Source organism: Pristis pectinata, chromosome 4 (assembly GCF_009764475.1).
Source record: "Pristis pectinata isolate sPriPec2 chromosome 4, sPriPec2.1.pri, whole genome shotgun sequence".
Taxonomy (NCBI): domain Eukaryota; kingdom Metazoa; phylum Chordata; class Chondrichthyes; order Rhinopristiformes; family Pristidae; genus Pristis; species Pristis pectinata.
Genome location: NC_067408.1, coordinates 67,432,785 through 67,446,241, shown reverse-complemented (window position 1 = coordinate 67,446,241; position 13,457 = coordinate 67,432,785). Strand labels below are relative to the sequence as shown.

At 41.9% G+C, this 13,457-nt stretch overlaps 1 protein-coding gene across 1 annotated transcript in view; it reads right to left on the bottom strand.

The window, feature by feature from the left end:
- The window catches only part of wwc3 (WWC family member 3), a 172,183-nt gene that overhangs the window by 70,769 nt on the left and 87,957 nt on the right, over positions 1-13,457 (bottom strand). Inside the window, exons 3-4 of the mRNA XM_052013860.1 lie at positions 7,060-7,263; positions 4,151-4,227 (exon numbers count right to left, since the gene is read on the bottom strand). Of these exons, the coding sequence (XP_051869820.1) occupies positions 4,151-4,227; positions 7,060-7,263 (281 nt within the window). The remainder of the gene's footprint in view (positions 1-4,150; positions 4,228-7,059; positions 7,264-13,457) is intronic.

Below are 13,457 nucleotides of genomic sequence, written 5' to 3'. Positions count from 1 at the left end.
TGATGAATTTTTGAAATGGGAGTAATAAGGCACAAAATCTACTAACCCAAAAGGAACTTAAGATTTTACTGGCATCACTAATTCGGAAAATGGCAATATTTCAGATCAGTAACTCAGTGATGTTCCACCAAGAATCAGTAGGTTAAAATTTATTATTTGGTCAATTAGCTTAAGGCAAATTACTCGGACTAAAGTGCCGAGGTTGGAGAAGTATCAGCAAAAGCTTATGGTGTCACATTATTTTAAAAACTATTCTGTCTAGAATTGCATATGAACTTTTAAAAAAAAAGTTGCTAATGGATTTACTTCCTTCTTGGAAAGTAAAAAGTGCCATTAACAGAGGGCCCATCTATGGAGGTACAGAGTTCACAGAAGGTGAGACAAAGCAAAGGTTATTCAGCCCCTTGTGCTGATGCGAGATCTTTGACAGAGCAATCCAATTTGTCCCAATCACCTGTCCTTTTCCCTTAGCCCTGCAAACTTCTCACATCATCTTTTGTAACTTAGTATCCAATGTATTTCCACTACCCTTTCCAGCAGCACATTCCATATCATAATAAAAAAAATCCACCTCATCTCATCTCTTAAATCTGTATCCACAGGTTAGGCCAATGAAAATATTTACTCTGTTGAAACAGAACTATGTCATGACAGAGCAGGAGGGAGGCAAGGAGTAAAGTGACAATTAAAAAACAAATGGTGTAAATTTCAGGGGACTAAAAATTTTGGGTAAAGATAATAAATGATATTAAAGATTTTCTGGTGGAACTGCAAGGAAAGACGTCCAACATTCTCAGGGTTACAGCATAGTTCCCATCCTTGCAATATGACTTTTCATTAGGATGACACGTGTTCTTTGACAGATTATGCAGTCAAATTTTCATAGAATTTGTTAATGGATATTTGTTAATTTGCCAATCCAATCTCTGTTAAAATACAAATTAAATTTCAGATTTTCATCACAGCACAGTAGTGTAATACACACTGAAGGGGTAAAATGAGTTTGACGTAAAAAGGGTCAAATTTAATTGTATTGAGGCTACATATTTTTAGATGGCATGGATATAACTCGGCTTTGGGGGCCACTCAAGAAATTGGCCAAGATTTAACTGTCCAATTGATGCACTGAAGACATACCATACCGCATCTGGAAACAATTTCAATTACTTCAGCTTGAAAACAGGTTCAGTATAACTCTGATCTAGATGCACTGAGGCAGATGATCTGCCATGAAAGGCAGAGCCAGGATAAGGGGTCAAACAGTTTGGTCCTACTCCTATTTCTTGTATGTTCAGGTAGTCAGGTCCTTCAAAACTTTCTGCTAGCATTTCTCCTATTATTTCAGTCACAGTGCAGAAGTAACCTTTGATGCAACAAATGAAAGTGGCTATCACTGGAATGAAGCTTTCCTTGCTGCATCACCACTTACCATTGTGGAAAGGAAAGTCCAGCCACAGTGTACCATTGCATCCTGTCGGCTGAGCTTTGCAGGCTGTCAGTCAGCCTGAGAAACTCCAACATTATTTTGGGATGGATGGAAAATTGGTCACAAACTACTCACTAGATCTGGTACGCTGGACTGTAAATGAACAGTAGCAAAGGTCTAGAAATTTGATCAGGATCGCATGCAGGTTATTGTGGAAGGTTTATTAAAACTGCAAGTGTTACATGAAAGAACTGTTAAAGCTATGGCACAATTACTGTTTTGAAAATATATTGCATTTGCCACATCTCAAACCAGGCAACTACTGTGTTTATTTTCACAATTCAGCGTTAAACTTGATATGCAACTTTCAGTCTGCAAATGTCGTCTGTCTTTTTTGTCACAGTGAACAGAACCATACAAATATACACCTTCCCTCTTCCATTATGCAATTTATAGATAGAAGTTTATTACTCGTAATAGAGTACACTATTTCATCCTATTTTGTCATTAAAGTCAGTTTACAGTTCATGAAGAAAATAGTTTTTGACTTTGGATACATGAAGAAAAATATATGAAAAGTGTTCTTACACCCTTATTCAACTTGGAGAAGGACATCATCAGCTTGTAGTCACAGCCCTTGGATTTTCTATTTCTTTTATCCCAAATTTCTCACTTTTCTTCAAGAACTATCAACTCTTGCTCAGAGTTTTACAAATGCCAATAACATTCCTATTGTTGAGTCAAATAGCTGTTTGGGGTGACTCATGAAATTCTATGATGGAGTACAGTTCACCAGACACCAATCAATTTCTTCCTTCCCTGGGCAAGGGCTCCACAATTTTTAGTAGTCTCTTTCCTGTTGTCTTCTCTGAGAACAACAAATTAGTCATCAATGGAAAAACAGAACAAATTCCAGATGATTCACACTAAACCATGCAAAATCTTTAACAATCAGGCCACAGGAAAGCTAACTTTATACTAACCTTTGCAAATTCCAAGGTCTCACTTTATAACTAATAGATTGAATCTTGTTAACAGCTGATGTACTCTGAATATCCCAACAATTTTCAGACACATCAGGACAAAAAGTGGACAGAGCACCCCGGCAGAAAGTAACTATCGTGTCCAATCTCCTTGTTCTCTTCTCCACTCATACATTTACAGATCAGCCTCCACCACTTACGGTCTATGAAGTTTTCCATATTTGATTAAATTATTAATGCCTTTTAAATTACCTAGAATCAGCGTACATAAGAAGGTTGCTTGGTACCTTTTTTGCTGATAGCTTTTTGGGAAAAGCATCAAATTAGACCCATAGCTGTTCATATTCTTCCTTTTCAAACAGTTATTCAATTTCCTTTTAAAAATCACTTTTGAACTTGCTTCCACCTCCTTTTTATGCAGTATATCCAGATCTAACAAACTGGTACCAAAAACATATCCTCAACTTCCCTTTGGTTTCTATATCTGATCTTTCAGTTAGTGACCCTTCTGACAGTGAACACACTCTCCTTCTGTCTAACCTAACCAAACCACTCACAGTTTTAGGTATACAAGAAACCTCCACTTGACTTGCTCTGTTTGAAAGAGAACAATCCCAGCTTCTTCTTGTCTCTGTGAAGTTAATCATCCTTCACACCAGTCTAGAAAATCTCCTATAAGATGTGTTGCCCAGAATTGTGCTCCTGCCTTTTTGAATTCAATTATGGCCATTGCCCATAAATCACTTACAATGGTCTCAAACTGATTAATAACATGGAGAGGCACTCTGATTTATACCTGACCAATCCACTGCTCATTCTAATCCAACTGAAACCAACGCTACTGACTGTTCCTACTGATATGACACAGACATTTCCAGTTTGATTATATAATCCTTTACTTCAATTGCCAGTTTTCATGAGGGAGTTTACTAAATGAAATCAGAATACAAAACCCTCATGAAAAGAATGCCGATAACTTAGACTAGTCCCACTTTAATGAACCCACCTTTTGCTTCCAAGCGTGACTCATTATCCTGATGCAGGGTTTCGACCCAAAACATTGACAGTACCTTTCCTCCCACAGATGCTGCTCGACCCGCTGAGTTCTTCCAGCAGATTGTTTGTTGCTCCAGATTCCAGCATCTGCAGTCTCTTGTGACTCATTATCACTTCATTTTGCCAAGTATCAACAACCCTTTTGCCATTTCACCACACCTCCTTCCATCCCACCACATGCCTTCCTCTTCTCCAGCTTTTGCCACTGCTCCAAAGCTGTTTGCCTCCAAAATTTTCCAGCCCTGATTTCGGAATTGTTATTCCATTTCTCTCTTGATGGACGCTGCATGACTTGTTGAGTAACACAGCAATTTCTGCTTCTACTTCAGTCTTCCAGAATCTGCAGAGACTGGATTTATTTTACTAACTCAGTTTGGCTTTAATTTGATATTTGCTCCAGTTGTTCTGGAATCATTTGTTGCATCATAAATCCCAGCACCTTTTAGTTGTCAGATGCCAAATGATCCATCTGGTGAATTCACACAAGAACCCTCCTTTTACCTCTAAAAGCTGTGATGCATCTAGTGAAGTTTGAGTCCAACTGTTCACAGTATTACTAAACATATAGTGAAAAACGTGCAGCAAAGATATAGCGAAGGTTACAAAACTTCCACGGATCTAACTAGAGAGGTCAGTCAAAGTGGGATAGGTTTACTACCATTACCAGGTTCAGTAGCTCACTTACCCCTTCCCTTCGACTAGCAATTTCTGCTTTGATCTGGTCAGGATCATACTTTGTGTTGGAGGATGAACTTGAATACACTGTTTAGAAAAATCAGTAACATGGAATTAGTGAATGCATGAAGTTCCAACCACCTGAAAAAAAATCGATGACTAGCTTACAGATCAGAGTTTAGGGTACTTGTTGTGGTTGACTTGAAGGGGAATGAGGGATGTGGCCGATTTCACACCAGGACCAAGGAATCCCATAGTACCTGGTGTGAAAACCAAAGGGCCTGCAAGGTGAAAGGGATGAAGACAGTGAGTTGAGTGGAGAGGCAGGAGGGGGAGGTAGAGAGAAAGCAATGTTGGTGAGTGCAAGAGGGGGAAGGGCCACAACTCACTTGACTTCTCCTCTGGCTGTGCCATTGCAAATCAGCACAATAACTTAACTTAGGTCTTGTATAAAAGACAACCAAGAACATGTTGTGGTGCACAGCATCTTGACTTGTTGTTCTACAACATTATGTATCTGTGCTTTTCAAAAATTCAGCTACAGGATAATTTTGCCCAGGGACCTCTGTGTGACTTGGTAGTTCTGGAAATGAAACACCTGTGTCAGTTTAAGTGACTCAGCTGCTGATAGATTAATGTAAAAATATAATTAGTTCACAAGTATACATCAGGGAAGAAAACCTCTTTATCCAGTTTGGCCTATACATGACTCCTTAACTGCTCCACCACAACAAAGATTTTGTTAGCACTGAGGAGAAATCTCAACATACAACTGAAGATGCTCAAGTAATCAGTCCCACTGTTCACTCCTCAAGGCAGCTAGGGACAGGCCACAAATTCTGGCCATACCAGCAACACCCACGTGAATTAGAAATAAGATTTAATCAGCCTAGTTACACATCAATGATAAAGAATGAACAACCAGATTCTCATCCAAGTCAGGAATGCTGTTTAATGGGATTGGTGTTTGTTCATTAGATGGTGAGAATGAAGCTCAGGAGTGTAGGTAAATGCTCTGGGCCACTGCCTCACATCTACTGATGCCCATCATGAACAACGTCCGAGCATGCCTGTACTTCTAGTTTACACAAACTAATCAAATGAAAGCGGGAACATTGCCTGTCAGTAATATGTGGCTGCACCAATCAAAAATCAGCTTTAGGAAGTGCAAAGACAGCACCAGACAGAAAACCGTTTGGAAATAAATATGTCGCAAGGTGATGAAGGGATTAGAATGCTTCCATGGCCGTCTTCCTTCAACTAGATAGGTTAGGGAGAAACAGGGACCACATTCTCAGGTCGTGTCAAAGCCAGAATGAGATCAGGGATGCCAGGAGCAGTTTCTTTTCCAGAGAATATATGGGCCAGTGGAAGAGGTTGCCAACTTCTGAAGTGGATGCAAGTTCCTCCAAGTGAGAGAGAAACCAGTTTAAGTCCACGGCACAGACCAGCTCATAAGAGGTAGATGTTCACTGACGATATGCCAGGCCAGAGTGGCCTCTCCCCTTAGTTTTGATTGCCTATGGGGAGAGGAGTGGGAGGTCACACAGGAATAGCTCAGATTTATCCCTTATTAATAACAAAAACAGAAAATGCTGGAGATACCCAGCAGGTCAGACAGCATCTGTGGAGGGAGAAGCAGTTACCCTTGCAGATCAATAACCAAATTCTAGTTTTGATGAAAGGTTATCAACACGAAAATATTACCTTCTTCTCTCTGCACAGATGCTGCCCGACCTGCTGAGGATTTCCCCCTTCTGGTTATGTTTCAATTTCCAGCATCTGTAGAGTTTCGCTTTTGGTGTTTTTATCCCTGACTGCTTCACCTGCTTTTCTACCTCCCCCTGGTAAGTACATTGCACCAGATGGGGTGGAGAGTAGACTGTGATACACCAGGCATCATGCCAGTGTGGAACAATGTGGATGGAACAGATGGTGCTTTAATATCCAACATCAATCTTGCATCCATTGCCATCACCACCTGACACATTGCCAGTGGTGTGCATCTGTGATTACAGTCAGAGGCAAACCAAAGCAGTTGAAAAATCAGTGGGAAACTGTCAAAATGCTATACTATGAACCTTCTAATCATACATTTTTTAGCTAACATCAAAAAACTAAGACATCAGGTCCAAGAGATGGAGGTAGACAGAGACAGACAGAGAGGGATGGAGACAGACAGAAAAAAAAGTGTAAGTGAGCGAGCATGAGAGATTGGCTGGAGTTGTCCAAACAAAGTAAAATTGAATCCTTAAAGCCAAACTCATCCAAGTTTAAGATTAATGTTACTGTGGAATTGAGCTGATCCCTACCACCTCTACATTCCCTGCGAATTAAATGGCTCTGCGTGTAAGAGCGCTGCCAGATGCGTGGAGCAGCCTTGCCAATGGGTATCAGCTTTAGAGAGTATCGTATAGGTTACCTGATGGAAAATACTTTGGAAACAAAGGCCACGTGTTACTGGCTTCAAAATGGCTACGTTGATACCTTTTAGTGCCAATCTCAACTTGCTGAGCTTGAGTCATGCTTCTGTTTATGTACTAAACCTCAACATTCCAGCTTGCTGGCCATATCAGAGATGAACACTTCCAGTTCCGAACAACTCCCCAGAGTGAAAACGCAACTTATTGAAAGCCAACAGATAAGAAAAAGCATGCAGAGAAGATGGAGTGGCTTGCAGGGGAGGGGTGGTGTAGGAAGAGAGTGTGTCTACTTATTTTCTAACTGCTGCAAACACCAAAACATTAACTATTTTGAATTCACACTTAAACTGAGCCACTCAGGGCAACAGAGTCCTCCTTAAGCTTGAAGGAACAGGTTACCTTGGTAACTTGTGAAATTGATGGCTTATTGCTAAAGGTCCTGACGGATGCTGCGGGTTCCTACTTGTACCAAAGGAAAGTACTGGCGGGTACTTACAGCTGACGTAGGAGATGCTGTCGTTCTCACACAGGTCATGCAGTTGCTGGTACTCTTCCTGGGCAAGCTCCAGGCGCTGCTTTTTCACCTGGTAGATCTCTTTCTTGGCATTCAGAGCCTCCTGGGCTACCACCAAGTACTCCTTCAGCATGCGCTCCTGTTCTCGCCGCCACTGCGCCCTGGGGTCTTCGATCTGCGTCACCTCTGCATCACAATAATTTTGTTAGGAAAGAAATCTGAACGTTGCACATCTAACATGAGGTGTTGCCTCAACAAAGCACCATCTATCATCAAAGGCCCCCAGTATCCCCCACGCCATCTTCTCACAGTTACCATCCGGCAGGAGGTACAGAAGCCTGAAGTCCCACACCGCCAGGTTCAAGAACAGCTACTTCCCTTCAACCATTCGCTTCTTGAACCAATCCGCACAACCCAAATCACTACCTCAGTGTCACAATGCTATGAGTACTTTGCACTACGATAGACTTCATTTTTTTTTGTTCTAATTGTGTTCTTCCCTGTATCATTTTTTTAATATAATTCATGTTTAATTTATGTTTTGAATGCTGTGTCTCTAATGCTAGGTGCTATGATGCTCCTGCAAGTAAGTTTTTCAATGCACCCATGCATACATGTACTTGTGCACATGACAATGAACATCCTTCAAGAGGGTGAACCCTCACAAGGCATCAGGCCCCAATGGTGCAGGAGCCTGAAGACCCAACTCAATGATTCAGGGACAACTTCTTCCCCTCTGCCATCAGGTTTCTGAACAATCCATGAACCCATGAACACTACCTCATTATTCCTTTATTTTTGCACTATTTATTTATTTTCATAATTTATAGATTTGTATGTCTTGCACTGTACTACTGCCGCAAAACAGCAAATTTTACGTCATATGTCATTGATAATAAATCTGATTCTGATTCAACTTGACTTGATGTTACTTAACATCAAAGCACAAAAAGGATGGTACAGTGGTGCCGCTACTAGAACTGCTGCCTCACAATTCCATCGACATGGGTTCAATCCTGACCTCAGATGCTGTCTGCGTGGAGTTTATACCTTCTCCTCGTGTCCACTGGGTGCTCCGGTTTCCTCCCACATCCCAAAGACATGCTGGCTGCTAGATAGATAAGCCACTGGAAATTTGCCCAACGTAGATGGGTGGTGGAAGAATCTGGAGGAGTTGATGTGCATCTGAGCGAGAATGAGTTCCAGGGAAATGAATGAGGCAAATGGAATCAAAGGGTTTGCTCTGAGAGTCAGCACAGACTTGGTGGGCCTAATGGCTCCTTCTCTGTTGTAGGGTAATATGGCAAATAACAAGTCAGACCCCCCCCACCCCCCACCTCCACCTAAAGCCCTAAAGCTGCATTCCACCACGTAGCCCTGATCAGTCAGCAGAGAAGCTTCCTACAAACAAAGTGTGGATCACTTGGAAAACTTGCCTCCTTCTCTTCATCTCAAATATTTAAAGGATGGTGGGCAACAAAACAACATTCATTCTGCTGAACTTTGTTGGGTGTTGCTCATGAATAAATATTTAAAGAAACCTGCTGCCTGCATAAATAAATCCAGATTTCTAAAATACCCCACTTATGTGCATAAACCAATTACTGAAGGATTCATCATCAGTGAGTCAAAGTTCCACAACTTTTAACCTATCAGCACTGTGGATATACCTTCAACACACGGCAGCTCACCACCTTCTGAAGAGTAATAGGGGAGGGGCAATAAATAAGGGTCATGCCAGTGACACCCACATCACAAGAGTAAAAGAATCCAGCTGCAGATAAATAAACAGGCCACGTGGTCTCCTTATCCTCATCACTACTGGAATGAGCAGCAAAAACACCTACTCATACAAAAGCATCCAAGACCAACAAGTCAAATTGTTACTGATTGCATAAGATTATAGATAAGACAACAGAAAGTTTTAATTTTTATACCTGGAGAGAGTTCAAATACCTAAGAGCTGTATACACTATTGAGCATGTCTTCTGGGGAGAGGTAGTGAGGCAAGGGATGAATGTACAACAGGCAGAATTCTGATCTCATTCTCTGTCTGGTAGCAAAAGAATGCAAGTGCTGTGTCATCCTGGCCACAAGTGCAACCGGGAGGTCTATACTGATATGAGTCAAAAGTCTAGCATGTATGGCATGACAAGATTCAACTCATGGAGTGGGGAGGAAAGAGGCAGTGAGAATTAATTTTTTAAACCATATTGTTAATGAAGAAACCTGTGGGATTGACAGATCGTCTTTGGAAGGTGCAGTAAGGGATGGAGAGCAAAGATAGCTAAAACTAGTCATGTTACAAGTCCATCACAATATAATCTACAGGCTGTTGGGGTGGGGGGGGGGGGGAAAGAGGGGGTCAAGCATGTTCTTTGCATCATCAGCGAAAGGTGCTTGACTGTCACTAACTTCTAATACCAGGATCCAACCACCTTAGGAGAAAAATTATCCCAGCCAGTCTCAGATCAGTACTTCACTGTGTGCTATTGGGAACACTGTTCTGATTCATGCTCACTTCAATCACCCACAGCTATCTGGTGCTTTTATTGAAGGACTCAGCAAGCAAGTATTTCTATTAATTATTCTTTGTTTAGGAAGCAGGTAATTAGCTTCAATAAAATGCTCCTTTTGCCACAGAAATACATAACAAAAAAAACAGAAGATAAAGGGGATGAGGGGTGTGTTGAGTCTTTGTGTCCTCTTTGACCATGGGTGAGGTCCCGGAGGACTGGCGAGTGGCTATTGTTGTTCCTCTATTTAAGAAAGGAACAAGGGAAAATCCGGGGAATTATAGACCGGTGAGTCTCATGTCAATTGTAGGGAAATCGCTGGGGAAAATTCTTAGAGATAGGATATATGAGCATTTGGATTCCAATGACTTGATTAGGGAAAGCAAGCATGGCTTTGTGTGGAGCAAGTCCTGTCTTACTAACCTGGTTGAGGTTTTTTGACAAGGTGATGAAAGAAATTGATGAAGGTAGAGCTATGGATGTCATCTATATGGACTTCAGTAAGGCATTTGACTAGGTCCCACATAATAAGTTACTCAAGAAAGTTCGGATGCATGGGGTCAGTGGAGAAACGGCTGTGCGGATCCAGAACTGGCTTGTCCATAGAAGACAGAGGGTGGCGGTTGAAGGGACTTATTCAGGATGGAAGCCTGCGAGTAGTGGTATTCAACAGGGATCTGTACTGGAACCTCTGCTGTTTGTGATGTACATAAATGACCTGGATGAGTATGTTGATGGGTGGATTAGTAAGTTTGCAGAAAATACCAAGATTGGTGGAGTTGTGAATAGTGTAGAAGACTGATGGCGGATAGAGTATGATATAGATCAGTTGCAGAGGTGGGCAGAGAAATGGCAGATGGAGTTTAACCCGGATAAATATGAGGTGTTGCACCTTGGTAGGACTAATGTCAAGAGGCAGTACACTCTTAAGGGCAAGACCCTTTACAGTGTTGAAGAGCAGACAGACCTTGGGGTGCAAGTCCATGGCTCATTGAAAGTGGCTACACAGGTAGATAGGGTGGTTAAGAAGGATTATGGAATGCTTGCTTTCATTAATTGAGGTATTGAGTATAGGAGTCAAGAAGTTATGATGCATCTTTATAGAACTCTGGTTAGGCTGCATTTAGCTATTAAGTGCAATACTGGTCACCTCACTATAGGAAGGATGTCAAGGCTTTAGAGAGGGTGCAGAGGAGGTTTACTAGGATGCTGCCTGGATTAGAGGGCATGTGCTATCAGGAGAGGCTGGACAGACTTGGACTCTATTCTCTGGAGCGGCGGAGGTTGAGGGGTGATCTATTGGAAGTGTATAAAATTATGAGGGGCATAGATAAGGTGGACAAGCAATATCTTTTTCCCATTATTGAGTGATCCAATACCAGAAGGCATGCATTTAAGGTGGGGGGGGAGGGGGTAGGTTCAGAAGAGACGTGAGGGGTAAGTTTTTTACTCAGAGGGTGATGGATGCCTGGAATGCGTTGCTTGATAGGGTGGTGGAGGCAAATTCATTGGGGGCTTTCAAGTGGGGCTTGGATAGGCACATGAATGAGGGGAAAATGGAGGGCATTCTGTAGGTAGGAGGGATTAGCTATGTCAGCACAACATTGTGAGCCGAAGGGCCTGATCTGTGCTGTACTGTACTATGTTCTATGTTCTAAGGACCTGTGAGTGGGGATGGTGGCGGTCAGTTCTAGGCAATTAAGTCCTGGGAGATCAATTGATTGGGCTATGGTCTTCAGCCTGTGGGCTGGTGGGGACCAAAGAAGTGCTAGGCAGTAAGTAAAATCCCTACTTGAGTTGGGTTCCCAGCGCTAGCTGTGACAGGCCAGGGAGCTGCCTTTAACACTTTCCACTGGATGACAAGCAGAGCTCAAAGGTTAGTTGCATCAAGTAACTTGGAACCATTTGCACTAAGGTCTTATACTAATGCTCTCATTGGCTGAAGAAATTAGTGCTTGTGATTTGGTGTCATTACTGAGTGATGTCATTAGCAGTGTACCCAATATAGAAACCAGCCATTCCACGATTTATGACTGGAAGTGGCTGGCTGCATTTCCAGAGTAACACTAAAGGACCCAGAGATAAACATAACTGTGTCCCACTCTAAGAAACAATCACCAAATGCATAGTGCTTAAAAACAAGTACTTTTATATGATCATATTTCTAGGTCACAAAATTAACTTGTGAATAACCATAGTGAAAAGGCTTCAGTTGTCTGTGTGCTAATTCCATTGAGAGGAATTAAGCAGTTGGTTCAATCCGTTGGCTTCCAATAGATGACTGCAACATGCAGCACAGAGAAAGTGCTGCATTATTGGAGATGCCAACTTAAAGATGAGGAAACTGAATAGGTGGGCATAAAAGGTCCCATGGGATAATTTCGCAGGGAGGGGGTTCTTCCTATTGCCCTGGCCAATATTTACTCTCTACCAACATCACTATAACTGGTCTTTCTCACACTGCTTTTAGTGGGAGCTTGCTATGTAGAGGTTGGCTGCTGTGCTTCTGATGACGCAGTGTTTCAAAAGTCCTTCATTTGTTTTGGAAGGGGATTGGGGACAACTTGAATTAACATACAGACAACAGAGGCCTTTTCACCATGGTTATTTACAAATTGCTCGTGACCTAGAAATATGATCCTATAAAAGTTCTTAAGCGCTAATGCATTTGCTGATCGATTGCTTAGAGTAGGACACAGTTATATTTGTCTCTGTGTGCAAGTCTTCCCTACATTATTGATCCCCTGCCCACCACACCCAATCCCACACACCCCAACTTTTAGTTCTTAGCTCCAATGATGGGAACAAATCCAGGATACTAATTTATTACAATCTTCAAACTTGTGACAAAACTTTTCCTTTATTCACTCGACACTAAAAATGTATTTCCCTTAACAAAAATTGAATCAGTGTTGCAATATAATGACAATTAGCCATAATCGCACATACCAGTCACAATCCAACTTCTGAGCAACTGCATTGGAATAATCCCTTCCTCAAAGTGTTTTCCCCTCATCTTACTTAACATACTCATTCACAATTATGGTGAGATAATACATTGGAAGTCCTAAGTTGTTTGGAAGTTTTCCTGAAGGAGTCTGTGATAAGTTTGTCTCAGATATTTTGTTGATGTGCTATGCATTGCGGTCCTCCATTGAACGCTACAGGGATTGGAAAGAAAGCCTGCTTGTGGTTTTACTTAAAAGAACCCAGCACCCATTTTCTCAAAGCTGTGCACTTCTGACTCTGCTTGACTAACTAGATATACTGCAGTAGCATACCATTCGCATTCTTTCTGGACCTCACGTCATGAGCCATAGTTTGTTCAAACTTGATTTGCTGATGCAGAAGATTACTTTTCTTTTACACAGTAACAACTCAAAAAAATGCACTCGTGGGTAGCGAGGCGATGGCGAGTGTAGAAGGTTTCATTCTTCTTTTAGTGAATTCCTAACCATTGCACCAGCTCCTTACTTCCTCCCACATTCCAAAGACATGCAGTTTGGTAGGGTAATTGGCTGCTGTAAATTGCTGCTAGTGTGTAGGTGAGTGGTGAGATCTTGGGGGAGTTGATGGGAACGGGGTGGGAAGAGAAAGGAGTGGGATTCTTGTAAATGGTGCTTGATGGTCAGCACAGACTTGGTGGGCCAAAGGGCCTGCTTCCATGCTATATGACCAGAAACAGCTGTCTACCAATTTGCTCATATGGAGGGATACACTTGCCTTGGAGACACCACAGAGAAGATTCCTTGGACTAAGTAAGAATCCTTATGCAAAGTCCTCACAGCAGCCTAGTTAATTCCATCTTGCTGCAACAGCCAGTATCTACCTTTAGAATCTGCAAGTATTTTCTTCTGATCAAAA